Source organism: Corythoichthys intestinalis, chromosome 3 (genome assembly GCF_030265065.1).
Source record: "Corythoichthys intestinalis isolate RoL2023-P3 chromosome 3, ASM3026506v1, whole genome shotgun sequence".
Classification (NCBI taxonomy): Eukaryota; Metazoa; Chordata; class Actinopteri; order Syngnathiformes; family Syngnathidae; genus Corythoichthys; species Corythoichthys intestinalis.
In genome coordinates, this window is record NC_080397.1 from 19,352,680 (window position 1) to 19,374,354 (window position 21,675).

Genomic DNA, 21,675 nt, shown 5'->3' on the forward strand with positions numbered 1-21,675 from the left:
TTTGTTTTTTTTTAAGCTGATTTTCACTGGAGCGTCGCTATAAATGTTGCTCTTTTGCAATAAGTTGAATACAACAAAACTGTACATGATAAATGGACTGGATTTAAAAAATATGGTCATTTGAACATTTCATTCTCTCAGTCATTCGCAAACTTTTAGAGGAAGCCCACATGGAGGTAGTCGTACTGAAACAGGAGAGCAGGCGAGTTTTGAAAGTATGTTTGTCTATACTGTATGTGCACTGTGACCGGCAACCAATTTTGGGTCTCCTGTTTGATGCACACAACCGACTTCCTCACCTTTCGCACGATGAGTGCGGCGTCCCTCTGCCATTGGTCGGAGAAAACGGCGCCGCTGACTGCCAGATTTAAGATCAATAAAGGTGCCGGAGATGGGGGCCGAGCGCTCGGCGAGACGAGGGCCAGCACGCTGCCGAGCGTCTCCTCGGGATCGAGAGGAGGACGACGAGGTGAGAAAAAGAGGCGCAGCTGCTCCCAAACTTGTTGGACACACACCTGTGGATACAATGATGAATTCAACCGGTGCGTAATTGTCTCAAGACCACCACAGACGAGATCCCTTAGGAAGGGAAGGCGGCACGACAGGAAGAATCAATACTTCATCATCATCATTCTCCTTCCCTTGGATAGGGGTCATCTATTATTTACTTTGAATGCGTCTCTCCCCTCATGGTTTTGCGCTTGATGCACGTCGACCCAAGTTCAGCTCCAACAACGGCTGAACATTTTAATTGATTTCAAAGACATTTTGTGCTATTGTCCTATTTGATAGAGTAGATTCCTTTTTAAAATGTTTTGCACTTTTTTTTTTTTACACTGAAATTGTATCATTGTGCAAATTCATTTGGGAAAATGTGACCAGTTACGATGACACCAACTTTGAACTTCCATTAAAAGGATGATTTGCGAGTGATTTCTTAATTATTACCACATTTTCTAAAACAAATGAATTAAATAAAAAATGAATTAAATAAAAATGCTGTACGATTTCCATTTTGACTATCACCCATTAATTTTATGCTTTTTATTTATGGTTTATTTTTATTCAAAGCTTTTATTTTTTTATTTGGCGACTAGATGGCACCACGTTTTCCTATTCGAAGCAAGGATTCGAATCCTATTTTTTTGGGGTTGTTTGTTTGATATATGCACATGCTGAAATGATGCAAACCCAATTTCTTTGCTGAAAATCCCTCAAGTACACGACAACAAAATCCTTCAAATAATTTTGAAGACAGTCGTACCAGTCGTTGATTCCTATGGTGCTCCCTGTTGGAAGGGTGGTAGTAAAACGTGAGCAGCCACAGCAAAGGGTGGCATTCACTGGGCTCGGTGCTGATCAGCACCTGAAGAACCTCCTGTACCCACTGGGAACATTGGACCAGCAGGAACCAGGCCTCAAACACGACACCAAATTCCCTGCTAGATTGTTTGAAACGATACCATGAGGATGGATGGATGGACGGATATACAGATAGACAGAGAGCTAGCTAGTGAGTACGTTGGTGTATGTGTGTAGGTGCCTGTGTGCATGTCTAACCCGCCGCTGCCAGCTGCCTCCTCTTCCTCCTCTGTCAGTCTTCGTAATGAGTCGCTGAGCCAGTTCAGGTGACGTCTACGAGCCTCCCTTGACGCCTCTGCAAAGAACACACACACACAGCATTAAAATTTGCACTTTTTCCACTCAATTAGCAGCTGCAAATCCTGCAAAGTAGCGAGCTGTACTGAGGCGAAAATGTCCCCAATTTAAAAAGTGCGCTCTCGACAAACACTGCAGTTTAGGAAAATTTCCCACTCACTTTAATGGCATCCAATATAAGCACTGTATCAACAATTTTGTCCATGAAAAAGACAACTCATTTCAAATATACTTGTTGTGTTTGTTATTAAAGTAGACCAAGTATAAAGCAAACAGTTGCGGTAATACCCTGCCTCTTCTGTGTTTTGTACTTGCCAACTGATTTTAATTTATCATGTTTAACAGATTACGTGTTCCCATTCAAAGCACACATCAGTATTTTGCAACTTTGTGTATATTTTTTTCATTGCTTTACAAAGGTTAGCAATTTTTGCTAGGGGCGACCAAAAAAAAGAAAAAAATCGATAGGCTGCTACTCACCCACAACACTTATAAGGACGGTAACAATAAAAACATATAGACAAGTTTCCGAGGTACTTCCGCTTTACTTCCTCATATCTGCCAGCAACTTCCGTTTTAGAATATCTCCATTCAAAACAACAGTGGAGCTGGAATAACATTACTCATCAAAATCCCTTAAAATCCATCCATCTGCCATCATCGCGACGGGGAGGACCTCATGTTCATGAAGGCAGATGTGGAACCAAGCTCGTGCCACCACAAAGACCGGGTGTTTTTGTAGCCATGTTGCCGCTGGTGTTATGGAAGGTATGTTCTTTCTATCCCTGCATTTTCATGTCCTTTGCGCAAAAAATACTAAAGCTAAAATCTTACGCATTAAACGCCTTGTTGCCTTTCTTATTGTTATTACGATGGTGAATGTAATTATGATGATCTTTAATATTATTTATTACAACTAGGGCTGTCAAACGATTAAAATTTTTAATCGAGTTAATTACAGCTTAAAAATTAATCGCAATTAATCAAAATTCAAACCATCTATTAAATATGCCATATTTTTCTGTGAATTATATTGTTGGAATGGAAAGATAAGACAAGACGGATATATACATTTAACATACGGTACATAAGTACTGTATTTGTTTATTATAACAATAAATCAACAAGAAGGCATTAACATTATTAACATTCTCTTAAAGCGATCCATGGATAGAAAGACTTGTAGTTCTTAAAAGATAAATGTTAGTACAAGTTATAGAAATTTTATATTAAAACCCCTCTTAATGTTTTCGTTTTATTAAAATTTGTAAAATTTTCAATCAAAAAATAAACTAGTAGCTCGCCATTGTTGATGTCAATAATTACGCCATGCTCACTCATGGTACTAACCGATAAAATCAGTTGGACCCAAGCGCCAGCAGAGGGCGCAAACACCAAAAAACAAGTAACAAGCGGACATTACACTGTACTTTCATTTTAATCTATTTGAGCGGGGCATGTGCGTTAATTGCGTCAAATATTTTAACGTGATTAATTTAAAAAATAAATTACCGCCCGTTAACGCGATAATTTTGACAGCCCTAATTACAACTACTGTACAGTATCTGCTGCTAGCCTGTTGCTAATCAGTACGTATAGATGGCACAATTATGTCAACGCTAAATGCAAGTGTTACAAGTATTTTGTCAGTTTGTTTACAGCTGGAAAACGAGTAAGGGAGTCAAGGGAAGACGACTTCTTCATTGATGGACATATATATAACGAGACTACGTGCGTTCGACTTTGATGATGGAAGGCTCTACTCCCGGGGGCAGCCGAGAGGCAGGGGCTGGGACAGACAGTAGCTTGCCTCGCGGTGGACCATCAGCTCGATCCCGGATCCAACTACAAGCTTTTTAACTGCAGCAACTTTAAGATACGCTATTGGAGCTGGAATTACCGAGGACAGCGGGAGAAAGCCCGTCTGAATGCCGCCGAGGGTCTCGTAATGTTGGGTGAAAGTTTGGCTCCCTTGAGCTCTGCTGTCTAAAAACACATTCCTCGTATGCTCAACCTTTGTTAATATTTTTCAAATCATTTTATAAATTGTGATTTATTGACCTGTTTTGCACATGCACCAATCGTTTTAAATAAAACAAGAAATGGAATCATGTTGTCCAAATGGTTTGTTGCGATCAATATCTGCAATAAAAAAGTGACATACTATTTTTGTTTATATGTACAATACATACCTAGTAGTATTTCCTTGTAACAACAAAATCCGTATAATTTGTAATTTCACCTTATTTTGGTCACTCAAGTGGCCGGCGTATCAATCTATACCTCACGTCAACCCAGGCTGACAGGTTGTTAGAATTTTGTCCGCCAATGATCAACGAAACGATAAGAACAATCATACAATCTCATCTACGTCTCATCTACGTCGTGCCGAATCAATTTTCAGAGATTCCGTGGGTTTTAACTTCGCAAACACACTGCTAACTTCAACCGCAACTCATTTGATTTTTTCTAAACCGGAAGTTTGATGCAGAAATTTTTCAAGATGGTGCCGCCCATATTTCACTCAGGAAACTCGTCTATACAACGGAATATAAAGAATAGGGCTTCAGCTATCGATTATTTAGGTAATCAATTATTTTATCGATTAGTTAGTGCAAATAATAATTTACAATCATTTCACAAGCGCAATAAATGCATTTAAAACTAAAAATACCTGAGTTCAGCCTAAAACGGTATGAAAAAAAAAATCAATGAGGATCTTATTATAACAACAGAACAATTGGCTAACTTGCAAAACAAGTCTGCTAGCTTCAATGCTATATAAAGGCTAACTTTTTTTTTTTTTAAATGGTAAATGGTGTTATACTTATATAGCGCTTTTCCACCTTTCAAGGCGCTTTACACCATCTCGCCATACACAAAGCAACATATCGTTCAAACACATATTCCCACAAAAAACTGCTAAATGACAAATGCATAAAAAAACATTAGTTCAAACAAAAACATACCTCATGTTGGTCTTAACAAGGAGCAGCTGGAATTCAGCCATGTTAGACAAGTTATGGCATATTCACTGTTGCCACTAGCGGGCAGTGTACCCACCCAAATCAATAAAACTAAATGCAAAAATTTCAAAACAAACCATTACAGCGTCACTAATTAAACGAATCCTCAAAGCAGCAAAATTTGATTCGAAGCTTTTTTTCTGATTGAATTACTCGATTAATCGTTGCAGCAGTAATAAAGAATAATGAATCATAGAAAATGCATTAACGCTATAGTTATTGCGCAGCAGAGTGATAGTGGTAAGCACATCTGCATCGCAGTAAAGTGATTTGAATCTCTAATGGAAAATTGGGAGGGAAAAAATTGATATTTGAATGCGCTCTCCAGAAAAAAAAAAAAAAAAAAAACTATTTCTTAGTTTCATAGAGGACTAACTTATCGGCTGCCGTTATCTTTCAGTGCCATATTTGGCAAAGGCTGTTAGTTCAAATGGATTGGACCAATATCACATTCATTGGCACTGGAAAGATCATTGACTGATACTGTGATGGTGTACCTAATAAAGTGTCCGTTTAGAGTACAAAGTACAACGCAGTCCTCAGTGTCTTGGTTGAACCCTCAGGCCGTGTTTTAACAATGCAAAAGCAACTTTTTAGTGAGCAGCAAATCGGGATAAAGAAGTGAAAAGTTCAGCTTGTCACACTTATCATTTCCATTCAAGCCGCTGTGAAGAATTACCCTTCAGCGCACGCGCACACACACACTCACACACAAATAAGTAGTAATCATTAACTCTGAGTTCTGGCTACGCTCCAGTGTTCCCTTAATGGCACCATTCATGTCAAACCTTCCTGTATGTACACATGCTGTCACACATTGATAAGCACCATTAGATGTGTCTTTACCAATGATGCTGGAGACAATATACATATACATATATAATACAATGATCTTTATTAGCTAAAAAGGTCCAATAGCAACAACAACAACAACAACAAATAGAGCTTCATCTTAGCCCCCCCAGCCCCGCCCCACATGTGTCCAATCTCGATTGCTTTTAATTTTTTAACAATTTCTTTTGCTGTTTTTTTAACTGGTTGTTTAAAACAATCTGAATTAAAAACATAACAAACAAGAGAGTAATTTAACTTTCTATTCACAAATGGAGTAATATTAACATAAAACTGCAGCTTTTCACAGTCAACACTTGAAACAGCAGACTCAAAAATATCACACATTCAAAGTCAATAATAAACTAAATAAATCAAAGCAAGACTAGGTAACTATTCAAACTTTAAAAAATATTTTCATAACATTTGTGATGATATGTCGACTGACAAGTAACGTAATTTCCCGAATATAACGCGCACTTTTTTTCCCCCAAAATCAACTTGTAAAATCATGGTGCGCATATACACGGGTACAGCGATGGAGACAGAAATATATATTAGGAGTGGGAACCTCAGGGCACCTCACGATACGATACGATTCGCGATACAAGGCTCACGATAACGATTATATCACGATACAGCGATTATCGATACATTGGTCAGAAATTAGATACATGACATTCTACGATACAACTGTTGAAACGGGAAAAAAAAAAAAAAGATATTTGAAAATAGAAAAAATACTGTTTAGGTCATTTATTAAACAGTGACACCTTTTCTGTGCAACATTGCTGTAAAATATAAATCTACTGCAAATTGTGCCCCTGCACATATAGAGGAAACCAACCACCACCACTGATATCGCTTGGAGAGATCATGATGAATGGCACCCTTAATTTCTTTAAAGTTTTAAATCTTTAAAAAAAATAAATTTAAAAAAAGTGCCGTAGGTGTCAGCAGTTGAGCTTGGAGTGGGGCAATGATAAAATTGGTGGATCTTTTCTTCGTATATGAACTTTGTTGCTTGGTTTGAGCACTTCCGCTATCTGCTTCAGCATTTAAGATGTCAGACTTGCTCAGTCACAGTCTTCCTCACCTTAAAAACAACAAAATAAAACAAAAATATTAGCTACTTCTTAGCGTTTGAGTTGAATTCCTGATTTTTTGTGTGTGTTGGAAGTATTGAATTAAAAAAAATATGAATTGAATGTATAGAAATTAAAAATTCAATAATTACCTATTTTTAATATGTAGGCTACATCAATAATTACCTATTTTTAATATGTAGGCTACATTAATTATCATGCACATCACTTTATATATCTTGGAACCTATTCAAACCATTTTTATAGCTTATTGTATCAAAATGACAGTAATAACAGTTTGTGTAGTAAACTAGATGGAAATTGGTTATCAAATAAATCGGTAAATTCATGTGGGCTTGTTCGATATTCATTTTCATCCAGTTTAGGGTCCTGGTTTATTTTATATCATTCAACACCAAATGTCATCAAAATAATACATGTAAATTAAAAAGTCAATTACATTGCAAAACTTTCTTACCTCAAGTGATGAATGCGAAGCAGGGAAGAAATCAGGTGTGCTCTTCGTCACCAGCTCCCAGTGAACCTTATTTTTGTTAGACAATTGTTGCATACAGCAAAGTCCTTGTTCACCTTACTTCCTTTGTTGTTGGTGTAAAATCTAAAGTGTGTCCCCATGTGTGATTTGTGGCAATATTTTTCTCATTTTTTCCTCCACCGTTCTCACGGAGCTTTTTTATTTTTTCAACCCACTTGGAGCTGCCTCTCTTCTTCTCTAGACAACTTGTGCGCACTTTACCCTCACCGCCACTCCCGAGCGCCCCTTGTGGACCGCCAAGGAATTGCTCAACAAACATTGAGCAGTTTACAGCATCCATACTCCATTGTATGGCAAATATGTTAAATAAAAGTATCGATTCTTGGCGGGAGCATATCGATAACCCATCGGGTTGCAAAATATCGCGATATATCGCTGTATCGAGATATTGTCACACTCTTAATATATATATATTATATATATATGCAAAGACCAATTTTTTTTTTTATTGACACGGCCATGTTGTGTTGAAGAAAGCGTATGCGGCGATCCGTTGCCAACCATTACGGTACATGACGTCACCATTTTGTTTCAGTAATACTCTGATTGGTCAAATGATTTCGTCTGAGTTGAATTCTGTTTTTTTCACTCTTCATAAAGCACTGAATTTAGTTTCTTGAACTCATTTGAGTCAACTCGGCAACTCGGACTATAACAAACGTAACGCAACACAGACTTCCTGTATTCGTCAACTATATCTGTCCCTCGGGAAACTCAAACCCAAATAACAATAGTTCCTCTTGTTAACGTCTGCAGCGATGAGCTCTTTCCGATTTCCGACTTCAATCCTCACTTTTATTTTACATTTATTCATCATGATGAAACGAGCAAGTTATACAGAAGCCTTTAAAAGAAAAGTCACATCTGTTTTGTTTTCTCCTGGATTCTGGTAAGTTGGAGAAGTGGTCAGATCATATTATTACCGTACATTTAGTCAGTTTACAGTAATGTTTTGAACTACCAATGTGCTATGCTTGTGCTGTGTTTCACCAGTCAGTAAAATGACATTTCTGTATCTGTACACGAGCTCTGTTTTCTTGTATTCTTCTATTTATTGGTGCTAAAATTAGGGTGCGCGTTATACACGGGTACAATAATTTTCCCTACATTTTACAAGTAAATTTGGGGTGCGCGTTAGTCATGGGTGCGCCTTATATTCGGGAAATTACAGTAGTTGCAGGCATGAAAATGGGTCAGGGGTTAAAAAGGTAAGAAGGGTCTGGAGGAAATACGTTCCAGTACACTGTACAACTAGGGCTGTTCCAAATGACAAGTTTTCTCCCGATTAGTCAGCCGACTATTTTTACGATTAGTCAACTATACTATACATATATAATAGCCAGGGGTGCACATATTTTTTTTGCCCAGGTTCTCAGAGGAGGACCTGGAGATGTGACTTGGTCCTCATTGAGCTTGAGAGCCGACCCGCCTGATGCGATAAAATTATGACTAGCTTTACTTAGAGCCAATTACCTTTAATTAATTATATTACCAATTAATGCTTGATTATCAACCGGCACAACAAAATTGCCATTACTTTGAAGTGAAATGTAAAGAAATAAACATAAAAGCACTATTTCAAAATAAAGGGCATTATACGGCTCCCACATTAACTCCAAGCCTTTGTAAAAGTGGGATGTCCTCCTCATAAGAGCCCATTGAACGTGCATGTTTAGCTTTGTGAAATGCGAGCAAAAACACGTTTGTCAGTGCATGGCGCTGTTCTTCATTAACTTTATTCCGCCACTTGTCCATAGGGCGAGTGGGGTCCTGTCTGACATCGATAGTTTGCTTAATTGCCACATGCTCTGTTTTTTGTTGTGCTTTTCAAAGTTTGGATGGCTAAAATTCTTTGACCCTACATAAAATGTGCTGCTCTTATCAGCGACATTGGGATTCTCACGGCAAATTTTGAACCACATTTCCGCGCGAGCATCATTTGCTTCTAGCCATGGTACCTCCTGCAGCCACTTTTCAGCAAAAGTCCTTTTTTCGGTAGCTCCGGTGACGTCTCTGCCGTCTGTCTTTGACGGGAGTGGGGAACACGGAAATAATTATTCAGTGGGGCCTGCCTCTTTGACATTTTGAGAAGTGATTTTCTCGTGTCCGCCACAAATACAGTGGTCAGCCATCGGTACGCAAAAACGTATGGAAGCCGTTGAGGGCCAGCGCGTTTGTCTATGTTCGGTGCGCATGCGCGCATGCGGACCACTTTTGTGCACCCCCGATAATAGCATTATAATCATTGCCAACCAGATTTTTCATAAAGGGTGTCATTTTAAAGCTTAGTTTAGAAACTGAATTCTGAAGTATGTGGGATTAACTTTAGAAATCGTTACTTATATGACGAACATGACGGGCTTTTATTTTGAAATGTTCACTGGAAGTTTGTTCGCTAAACCGCTAACAGTAAACTTTACACTCCGTGAAAAAAGGGTCTTTTTGTCATTGCATGAGGTGTCAGTAATCAATTACAAAAAAATTTTTTTTCATTTGAAAACGCTGTTAACCAGCGATTTTTCATGTATGAAGTGTCGCCTTTTAACCGCAAGTTTGCGTTTTGGAGAAGACTGCCAATGTTTTATAGCAGGCTAAAGTAGGTTGTCCCCCCCATTAGCCTCAATGTAGCAATGCTAACATTTACAGTGTTTAATATGGATGTGTTTCCTTATTTTGTATGTCTGAACTTTAATTCTACGGCGTGTTGATGACCAATAAACATCTGTGAAAGGATTTGGAGTCTCATATGCCATCAACACGCACGCACAAAGTTATGCACGCTCGTATGCACAGAGCGATAAAAGGCATCAGTGAAAATTAGCGCCCTCGTTTTTATTTACTGTGCGATTAATGGACTCACTGCATATCGCGACAGGCTTAGCAACTTCAATAAAACATGTCGTTAGTTAGGTCGACTTACAATCTGCCAGCTTTGAATTTTTTTCCTGTCGTCTTCCAAAATTACAACTGGGTGACGGCGCTTTAGGTGTTCATTCACGGCCGACGTGCAGCCAAGCTTGAAGAGACAGGACACAACTATGTACCCTCCTTTGTTTCGTTGAAACAAGTCAATGTTTTGGCCACTCTGGTGCGCTTTTTGGCTTTGTTCCGCTTTCCCCGCATGCATATCAAGCGTCTGAGATTAAAAAAAATCTCCCGACCATCCCGACAATCTCCCGTTTACTTTTACTGGATCTTAATAAACTGCTCGAAAGCCATCAATTTCTGACTCCTTTTGAGGGACTGTTTACTATCTGCAAAATTATGACAAGGCTACATTTGCACTATGTTTGATGGATTAAATATGTCACAGCTGATCACTAAAATCAACTTCTAACCTATCGCAATACGAGGAATTCTCAGGTTACGATGTTTCGACTTTACAATGTATACTGCAGATTGATAACCTCTTAATCAGATTATTTTTCTTAACTCTAGTCAAAGAATTTTCTCCTTCTTGCTTTGAGTGTTAAAGACTAGTTAACAGATTAATGCGTCGGACTATCGCACTTACTTTTGTAAGTATGGCTATTTGTTGTCATTAAACCCATACATCTAAAAGTTGGTAATTCTAAATCAATAATTATATATAATGTTGTGAACAATATTTATTAATGAATTAATAACATTTCTTACAAGCAAGCTTTTTTTTTTAATTAAATAAACTAATTTATTCATTAAAAATACTTAAGCTTATTTTCAGCCAGCTATTTTTCTTATTTCAAAAAATCAAGAGTAAAATTTACTTTAAGCACTGGCAGATAATTTCACTTATTTCTAGTAGATTTACAAAAAACAAGGGAATTTAACTTGTTTTAGGGTGTGTGTTTTTGCAGTGTGCTTGTGTGTGTGCTTGTGCGGCAGGAGTATCTTTGCCCCCTTTTTCACATTTTTGTCCCAAAGAAGAACGCTGGGTCTTTGCAATTACCATGGAAACGTAGCTGAACGTCACAAAACCATCGGAAAAAGGAGAGACACACCGATATCGTTGATCAAGATATGCTGCGTCCAGACCAAAAGTCGGTGCACATGCACATGCTTTCTCAGCAATAGCGCTCTCACAGCCTACTCCCTGCTCTCCATTCCCCTCTCAGCACTAATGGTAAGTACAACACCCTATTCTTCGTTTAAATGTATTGTAGCAGCCACAAGAACAATGAAAACTTCCTTATGAGTTTTCAATGTTTTAATTGCAACTGAAAGCACGGAACACGGCGACTGTAAGCCGTGGGACAGCATATACAATACTCCACACATCGACACTTCAACCTGAAGAATACACGCAACCTGATTCCTTACAGTATTTTATAGGGATGTCCGATCTAATCACGTGATCGGAAATTGAGCCGATCGCACCATTTTTCAGAGGCTCGGAATCAGGTTTTTCTGCTTCATGCTCATACAGGCTCTCACCTTCCTCCTGCTAGTTAAGCAGAGCCAGTTGGTGTTTGGTACTTAAAGTTAACAATGATTGACAGGTTTGTAACTTTGATCTCGCGAGAGAAGGCTCTACGAACAAAGGCGCAAATGTGTCAATCATCGTTTAGTTTGTTATACACCAGTCTGTGGCAACTCATTCAAATGACAGGCTGTTCTCGGCAGCGTAAGCGTCAACGTGTGAGTGAATTTGAGTGGACTCACTCAATGAAGCATTTAATAAAGACAAGCATTTTTCTACGTTATTCTTGCTTGAAAATAATTCACATTACAAAGGCAGCCCGGTGGGACAGTGGTAAGCATGTCCACCTCACAGTTCTGTGCGCCTACATTTTGTCAGGAATGCAGGCAGGCAGGTGGACCCAAATGCAGGGAAAGGGGGGCAAGGCAGATGAACGGTGCAAAAAATTATTTAATTAAAGCCAACAAAAAACAAAGTACAAAACAAAGGCTGTGGTGATCAAAGAAAGCACTGAGGCCAACAAAACTGTCACTAACAAAAGACTGCTTTTCAAAAAACTTACTCAGAACATGTGGGCTTGGATAGACGCCAATAATGCTGATCAGAACGTGGACATGGACATTGACAATGACGCAACAAGGAGTGAAAAGAAACCGGGAGCTTATATACACACACGCAGACAAGGGGTAACAAGACAATGAGGAACAGGTGGGTGACACAGGAGGATGCAGGTTGTAGGATACACTAGAAGCAGGAACAACAGGTGAAATCAATGGGCAATCAAAGGGACACACTAGGAGGGAACCAACACAAAACCTAACACATTTTGTGAGAAAAAACATACTTTTTGCAATGGTTGCACCTAAATTGGGTTCCTGAAAAATAAACACAAAATAAATAAAGCACGTGAAAAACCAAACTTTAAGCCCCACCCTCTCAAATAAGTCCATCCCTACAATCCTCAGAGCAACCATCGCTTCAGGGCCCCAAATTTAAATAAGTAAGTTGCTCTGCCCAACACTGTACATCGCAAAGTTAATTTTTTCCAATATCATTCAAGCCTAATTAATATTTTTTTTTACTTTTTAAGGGCTGAAAAGTAACAAAATAATCCAGAATTATAGTGATACTGCCAAAAGATAAAAAAAATATATACGTTTTATACTCCGCAACACTCCCGGAAACAGCGGAAGTACTGTAAAAAGTACAAAACTGGAACTTTGGTTCAAATAAAAACTTTTTTTTCCGATATCGGATCAGGACTCTGTATCGGCAGATTCTCAAAATCAGGTGACTCTGACTCGGGTGCAAAAATATGTGATCACTGACATCCCTAGTAGTTTAGTTTTTCTATACTAAGTATTTTGCCAGAAATGTTTAACTTTAACTGTGCAGTCGGATAATGCGGATATTCAGGTTAAGTCGCCACTATAGGAACGGAAGTCCTTCGTACCTTGTGGACTCCCTGTATACGACTTTGACTATGAAATCACCTTAGCCTACTTTAGCTTGTGAATTGATTTGCAGGTGCCTAATATTGTATCCTGTGAGTGCATACTGCAGCTTAATACTTTTAATAGGTAATGGGTGACACCAACTGCACATCACGTGGGAATAATCACCACTGTCTTTAACTAGTATTGATTGGAGAAACAAGTGTTCATTCAGTGGGCAGCAGGAAGCCTGGTCTCGTTCGGATAATACAAGGCATTGTGCATTCAGTGGCCGGACACACATTTACTGACCTGGAGGCTGGCTCAAGAGCGGAAGCAGCAGATTTTGAGGGGAGTGAGGGAAGAAGGCCTTCAAAGGCATCTGAAGTGACAAAAAAAGTGTGAATGAATGCGGAGCACTCTGCCAATGACAAATGTGGCTGTGACGGGGAGGTTGCGTAGCGGTGACACTGTGGTTGCAGAGTGTGTAATGTGGCATGTAATGGGTTCGCATTTCGTACAGGGGTACCTCAGTCATCAGCACACACGTTAAGTAGGCTGCCACTGCCATCTAGTGTTTCTAATACTTTGTAATCCAAATACTAGAAACTGCTCTCAGAATGGTTTAATGCAATTCTATACTACTGAAAAAAATTAATATTGTGGTAAATGTGTTTATTCTTGCAGACTACTGCAGTAATTTTGAGTCAGAAATTGTTTTTGGATTTGACAAACAATAATTAAGATAATATATGAATTATATGTGGGGAGAATTACTTTTATATATATTGTTTAAATTATTTTAATAATAATAAAATGAGGGTAAACACTTTGCCTCAAAAAGTCATCATAATAAAGGGTAACATGTATTTCACTAAATCAAGCAATAAATGACGGAAAGGAATTCTTTTACCAGATAAAGGTCACACAGCAAAAATGATACAGAATATTACAAAGGAAACATCAAAGTGATAAATTTAGAAAATTACAGGGGGGAAAAAATGTTTTTTTTTTTTTAATCAGACATTCATTAGAAGTTTTTTTATTTCATTTTATTTATTAGACATGAGTCATAATATTATTATAACGGTAAAATATACTTTATGGGAGAAAAATCATAGTGTTGAAAGGGGAAACCAGTATTCCTAAAAGAAAAATGTAAAATGAAACTCATTTTTAAAGTAATTGCTGACTTTATGAAATTTATAGAGTACGTACTTTAAAAAACAAACAAACAAAAAAAACTGCATCTTAAACAAAAGTGTACATAAACAGTACAACAGTCGTAAAAATACAGGTAGTCCCCAGGTGACGAATGAGTTCCATTCCTAGGCTGGCGATGTAACCAGAGTTCCACTTAAGTAATAATTAACCCTTTAAGTACCACAAAATACCCACAAACCTCAAAATAACTGCCCAAAAACAGCAGGGCCGAGAACTAAAAGTGGTATTTGCCACATGGCAAAAAAAAAAAATGCCACATGGCAAAATGCCACATGGCAAAATCCATGCCCTGACCGCCGATCGGAAAAAAAATAGATGGCGAACGCCAAGAAGAAGATGCCATACAAGTACAAGTGTTTGTACATTGCAACTTGATTTCAACCATTCACATGGTTGAAAAACATTTGGCTCAACTTCACAAAGAAAAATGACCAGTCAGCTCAGTGCAACATTTGCAACATGCAAAGGTGGCTGCACGTCCAATATGATTAAACACCTCCAGCTTCATGGAATACAAGCGCCGAGTGCTGCATCGCTGAGTGCCACGTATTTGACATGCTGCGCCAGTCCTCTAACCAGTCAAAACCAGGTAACTAAAACAATAAATTACGTCTGCCTTCTGCTGCCCCCGCGACGCGACCCCGGATTAAGCAGTAGATGATGGATGGACGTATGGAATAGTTCGACAATAAATTGTCGGGCTAATGACAATAACAATAATAATAACAACACAAGCAAAAACGTACTTCACGTAGTGCGTTGCCGCCTCCGTTAAAATAAACAGTATTGAAAGCATCTTTTGTTTTAGAATCGGTTTTACAAATACGGAAATGATTACTATTTTTACCTCATCTACATCAAATTATAATCAATAGAAGAATTTATACTAATGCTTCATCTTAGCTCCCAGTTACATGTATGTAGAGTGCTTAGCGGCTCACAGCTACCTTACGCCTATGTAATATTTGCGACTTTTTCTCGCTTTCTTATATTTATGCGTTCAGGCTTCATCTACACCCAGTGAATGACTGCAGGAGACACTGTCTGTCCAGAACGCTCACGCTTACTGCCTGAGAAGGCAGGTATAATCATTTTCCTTAACAAAAACTTTCTGATTTTATACTGTACCTGCTGCTAATCTGAACTGGGTTTTACAAGTTGTTTTATTGTTTGTTTGATATTCTGCACTAGGTTAGCCCATTAGTGGGAGCTCAATAACATGTAAAAATGCCTGCAGAATAAGACGCTCTAAAACATAGACAAAAGATTATGTGTAAATGTTTTCTCCGTGAGGTTTCAAAAAAATAAACATCTTTGTGAAAGTGCACTCCTATGGAAAGAAACTTATTAATCATATTCAAGTTCAAAGACTGATAGCCCTGTGAGAAATTCAGTTGATTGAAAGTTCATATAAATAAAATAATAATAATCGAGAAGTTAAGAAACAAATATAAACTATGCAATTTTTTTCCCGAGAATCGTTTGGAACCGGAATCGAAACGTGGAATCGGAATCAGAACCGTTCAAATTCCAACGATGCCCAACCCTAGATATCATGGCCGCTTAGGTCGCCAGCGTCCCTGCCGTCCGAACTCAGAAAACCGGATCGGGACCACCTGTATAATTGAATAAATATTAACCCTTTAAGGTCTGGGCCTATTTTGTCTGATTTTGCATGCCTTTGAAGTTGCCTTTATATTTCAAAGAAAGAATTGTTTACGATGGCCTGGTTTGGTCCCTTTTTTTGTGACACCTTGAACTTCATGTCCAAACTGTTGTTTCCTTCACTGACCAATTATAAATCATCATTTCGGGCCCAAAAAGACCAAAAATTCCAAAATCGTTTGGTCAAAATTTTTAATATTGATGTCCAATTGACAACCAAACATGCGTAACGAACCGTTTTGAAACTTTGTAATATTTATTCAACATGTTAGGATGAACATTCAACCAAAAAAATTTAGAATAAATAGTCTTATATTTGACAATTCAACATAAACAACAGGTATAGCCATAGGCGTTTTTTGCCTTTATACATGCTTTAGTCAAAACAGGTTGTATACAGCAGACCAAACAGTGAAGAACAGTGATAAAATATATACCATCTAACACAAAAAGTGTTTAGAGGCCATCTCTTTATGAGTTTAGGTATTGCGGCCCATCACCTGTTGAAAACTATGTACACACAATCAAGCTTCTTGAACACATATTTATATACACAAATTGAGAAGACTGATTGTGGGAAAAAAAAAAAATATATATATATATATAACATTGGAAAAAAAAGTATTTTCAAAAATATTTACAATAAACAAGTTAAATCTTTTTTCAGGCATGCCACTCCGAAAAGCAGTTTCGTCCTAGAATTAGACACAGGGCAACATCACACAGGCCACACTTCCATGGGGTGTCGGTCCTCTTTCCACCCTTCCATTTTCATTTCACTTTACTTTCATTGTCACTATAAATGTACATGAAAAAAAGTCAGTATTTATGAAAATAATAAAGTATAAAATAAAAATATATACAGCAATAAATAATAATGGAAATCTATATGTATGACAATAGAAAGAATACCATAGCTGAATATGTGCTACTTCCCTAATCTTCATATAGAAAGAAGAACACCACAAATTATAAATTCCTGCCTGGGATACACACAGTGCACGTACGACTTTGATCTGATATGCACATTTTATTATTATATACACAAACACACACTTATATTGCATCAAAATTAACTTTGTCTTGCAATATCAAAAGAAACTTTCAAAAGAAACTTTTTCAGCATAAAAAAAAAAAAAAAGTGAGTTGGCTTACCTCTGCTCGTCGATGGCGTCACCCACGTGTTCAAATCCGTCACTATCTTCACTCGAGAACTCTTCCGAAGAAGACGATGATGACGAATTTGGACCGTCCTCTTCCTCAAGTTGATCAAAAAGCACAATTGCTTGCGCTAAATTTAGTTTTCCGTTCATTCTCAAATTCACACAGAGTCGCTGCTCGATCCAAACGGCCGTCGCTCGCCACCTCGCTGCTTCAGATCACTCCTCCCTCTCGTTCGGTGGAACCTCGCACGGCAGTTATATTTATAAAAAAAAACGCATTTTGTGCTTCCACTGTGACTTCGAAAGGGTTCGTTTGATTTGTGTTTTTTTCATGGAGCTTCCATTTTGAAAAAGGACAAGAAATGATGGAAATATAGACATAAACAAATGATCCATGCAGCGTTTTAATGTTTTTTTGAGAGGACAATAAAACTATAAAACTTAAATGACAATATCTCACGTTTTAGTTGGTGGATTGACTTCAAATAATAACGAGAGTAAACCGCAACTTCCGCACTTTAAAACGAGACCAACCAACGGCATGTGGGTGACGTAATTAAAACGTGAGGGCGCTTCAAAGACGACGTGCGCTGAGGACGCGCCGGCGCGTCCTTCGACTCTCAAGGGTTAAAAAGGATCCCCCCCTACTAAGTGACAACATATTACAATTTTTTTAAATTAGACAAGAAATAAGGGAAAACATTCCAAGAATAACGCCATAATCAAGTCATATTGATAGAAAAAGTCTATTGCAGAAAAGGGGGGAGAGGGTCATTTTACATGAGCGGGCACGAACAGAATACAGTATGTCAATACTCTAATGTCATTCAGAAACTCAAATTTGATAAATATAAAATATTTAACAAGAATACAGTACCTGTGTCTGTAATAGAGTCAGTTCCCTATAGAAGCAGCTGGTAAAGCTTTGGATGAGATCCCGAAGGCGCGGCTGACCTTGTTTCTTGAGGATGGCCCTGTGAACACACACATAAGTCTGTCAAAACACTAAATTACAGCACCTCGACTAAGACTTGACTTGGTAGTGTTTCAAGACATGAGCTTTCATTCGGGCATTTTCCAGGGCTGGGGGTCAGCGGTTCTTAACCTGGGTTCGATTGAACCCCAGGAGTTCAGTGAGTAAGTCTTAAGGGTTTGGTGAAGTGTAAGAATGATACGCAGGGCCCCATTTTCATACGCTGACCACATTTAGGTGACTTTTTTGACCAGGTTTTGGATTCGTTCGCCCCTAATTTACAGGCTTTTTTCCATTTCTTTCAATTGCTAGTCCTCTATCTGATGGAAGGAGAAACTTTTTTTTCTCAGTGGAAGATTGCAGCATGGACTCAAATTTTGACCTGTTTAAAAACATGCTGTCAAAATGTGAAGAAATTTCAACAGGAATTTGCTCATATATTAGCTTGCTAGCTTAGATATATCAGTTTTTAATTTGAAAGAAAAAAAAAGCATTATTATCTGATTCCAAAGTGTTCAATTAATGCACATGTGAAACTCTTGGGGTTTTGTGACCTTTAGCAAGGTCAAGATCCACTGCTCTAGATATTAAAGCAAGAGTAATCTTTTCATATAAATGACTTTCATGTGAAAAATGGTGGCTCAAACAATCTAAATATACAAATCACAATTTTTTAGAACTATGATAATGAAGAAAATAGTTTAAAATGACACAGCTCCTAAGCGTTGACATTTTGGAACAATGCGACATCAGACAAACAATTCTAGTGTGCCGCAGGTAATTGACGGACTGCCAGCCAGGGTGCGTCAGAATGCCAGAGAAGGCTGCAGGCTTATCAATTCTGATCTCAAGGCCAAATAACATGTCGGATGAAGTTTCTAAATCAGGTAGTTCGAGTGACGATACTTTCTCAAGTCACTGTGTGTTGGAAAGGCAGAGCAGTTTGCGCCAAGGCGATTATTGGATTTTGCATCTTATTATTTTGGGGGGATAAACACATGAACCAGAACAACACGAGAAGAAACTTGTGTAGGGACAAATGGTTTAACATAGCTCGATGTTTGGTGCACTTTTTGCTACAGTTCAGCCAAACATTTGAAAGCACAACAAAATATCTGTGTTCCCAGGAAAAGTCGGCAAGGTGAAAATTTCCCATCCCGTCAAACACAGTTAACTTAAATTATTGACAAAAAGCATGAAACGAGGGTTCCAACAGGTCAAAGGAAGGCAAAGCCACATTATGTATAATGGTTCAGTCGTAGCTAAAATTAACACCCAACTGCACGATGTACTCAGGAGTGGAGCCATGTCAACAATCCAGAGGATCAGGAAGGATTGTTTTCATTGTGACCACAAAAAAAAAAGTTGTAAAAGACTTGCAAAGTCAAGATTATCGCTGAATTACATCGTTTTGACAGCAACATTGTTTAGTTATGCGTTCGTGAAGTCTTACACGAAATCACACCCAGAAAAAATAGAAAAAGGGAAGAATTGTAAACGTAAGCACATTTAGATTTCAGACATTTTACTGCTGATTACGGCCATATTTTTTAAACTAATGAATTCAATCCTCTCTATGACTTTTCAAGGAACCGTAGGGAACCCTGAATAAAAACGATTACGTTAAATCAATTCAAATTTATTTATATAGCCTTTACAAAAACTTGAGAGGTCCTCAAAGTGCTTTACAAAGCAAGATTATAGTACATTACAACAAAAGGCAGTAAAGTACTATCAACAAAATTGACAGAAAGAAAAAAAAAATAATGCACTGCATCACAACTAGGCAATGAGGCATGTGTCGGTATGAGATTCTGACGGTATGATTATCTGAAGCCAAAATATCACGGTATCACGGCATTGCAATTACAGCTCTAAAATGTGTTACTTTGAGATATCTGGGTTTAAAAAAAAAACAAAAAACAACAACAGAAAAACTTTTTTCCATTTAACTGGATTTTTTTTTTCAAAACATTTTAGCAAATTGGAACATAAGTATTGACCCTACTCACCAACGTCACAGAATGACGTGTCGCTGTATCCGGCCGCCATATTGTCCGTCTCTGTTTAGCCCTATTCTCAATGGTTTCAATTAGTCGTTCAGTTTATAGAGCAATTCATGGAAGCCCCGGTGCTTTCAGACGCTGTAAACTCATTGGATGCGTTGCATAAAAGGCGTTATGTGGAAAAGCTTCAGTCTATCCATTCGCCAGATCCATATTTGATGCCTAAATTGATATTTTTCGACCCGCTGTCTTCGCCCTCTCTGCCTGACATCTGCTACCCTGATATCTACAACTATCTTGTCCACACAAAATCAGCCTATTCTCACGAAAGTTTGAAAAACTTTAAGAGCAGCACTCTAAGCAACATTACCACGTGTGACCCTTTATTTCCAATTTTCTAAAATGGCGACAATCAATAAAAAAAACAGTTGACTGCAATGGCCGACGCTTCAAGGATAGGTGGATATTGGACTATTTCTTCAATAAAACACGCAACAACTGTGTCTGCCTCATTTGCAAAGAGACAGTCGCTGTTACGCTGTACATTACAGGGAAGATACGCAGCGAGAAATTATAGCAACTAGAAGCTAGTTTTATTTCACAGCAGCAGTATTTCGCAAGAGCCCGAGTGTCGAAAGAGAACGCCACAAAGGCGAGATTGTTGAAATTATGAATTAATGAAAAAAAAAAAAAAAGTAAATGTGACACACAGAAGGGCTTGCTAAAATTTGTTTAAATATATTGTTCTGTGTAAATCAGCCAAGGTAGCCCCCCGCATTTTTACCACACCAAATCTGGCCCCCTTTGCAAAAGGTTTGGACACACCTGTTTAACTGATGATCCGTAGATGAGGCCAGCTTCTTTCACTTGGTACCAGCTAAATATTATTCAAAATGTAATAATGATGGAAGAAATAAGCATCTTGAATTTGAAACTGTATGTTGTTGGCGATTAGCCTCGCAATGATCTTAATTGTGGTTGTCAGCCCACAACCCTCTAAATATATATTAAATGCATCTTACCAGATATAAAATGACTACTACATAATCTGTGGTAATCGTTTTTGAGCCCAGTTTTCTCGTCGAATTGCAGCAGTCCATCTCGCTCTCCTCTCCGGGTCTCTCGGAATACGGTAGAACTTCAAGTCTCTCCGTCTATCTTCTCTGTTATTGCAACCAACCGCCACACACGCCTTCACCATTATGATTATTAAATTTAACGAGCAGAAAAACACGCCATAATAGGAGGAATTTACGAAGCAGTAATGCGTTAACATGACGAGTAGACGGACAACATGGCGCGGAGGCGTGGTTGTGACGTCATGTGAGTAGGGTCTATAATGTTAAGTTAAAAAATAATAATAATAAAATTAAATGTTAAAAATAAATTTTAAATAAATGCAGTCCTTTAGGTGAGCCTAATCCCACTGCCCAACATTATTACCATTGGAACAAAAATAATTGAATAATTTTCAATAAAAAGCACGTGTGTATGACTCATATCATGTTTACATTAAACACACACTGTCTTTCTCAACACAGACAATTGCCAGAGAGAAAAGAACACTGCATGTTTTACCACCACTAGACACACTAAACACACTGGAGTTAACTCTCGTGGCTGGTGGGAAACATTCATGACAGCGTTTACTGACC

The 21,675-nt window shown here is 38.1% G+C and overlaps 1 protein-coding gene across 3 annotated transcripts in view; it reads right to left on the reverse strand.

Moving 5' to 3' along the window:
- The window catches only part of fancc (FA complementation group C), a 71,772-nt gene that overhangs the window by 15,212 nt on the left and 34,885 nt on the right, over positions 1-21,675 (reverse strand). For 2 of the 3 annotated variants that reach the window (XM_057830795.1, XM_057830796.1), the window contains exons 10-14: positions 17,919-18,015; positions 13,302-13,371; positions 1,561-1,657; positions 1,265-1,442; positions 300-515 (exon numbers count right to left, since the gene is read on the reverse strand). In XM_057830795.1, coding sequence (XP_057686778.1) covers positions 300-515; positions 1,265-1,442; positions 1,561-1,657; positions 13,302-13,371; positions 17,919-18,015 — 658 coding nt within the window. The remainder of the gene's footprint in view (positions 1-299; positions 516-1,264; positions 1,443-1,560; positions 1,658-13,301; positions 13,372-17,918; positions 18,016-21,675) is intronic. The other variant, XM_057830797.1, reaches the window with a different exon arrangement.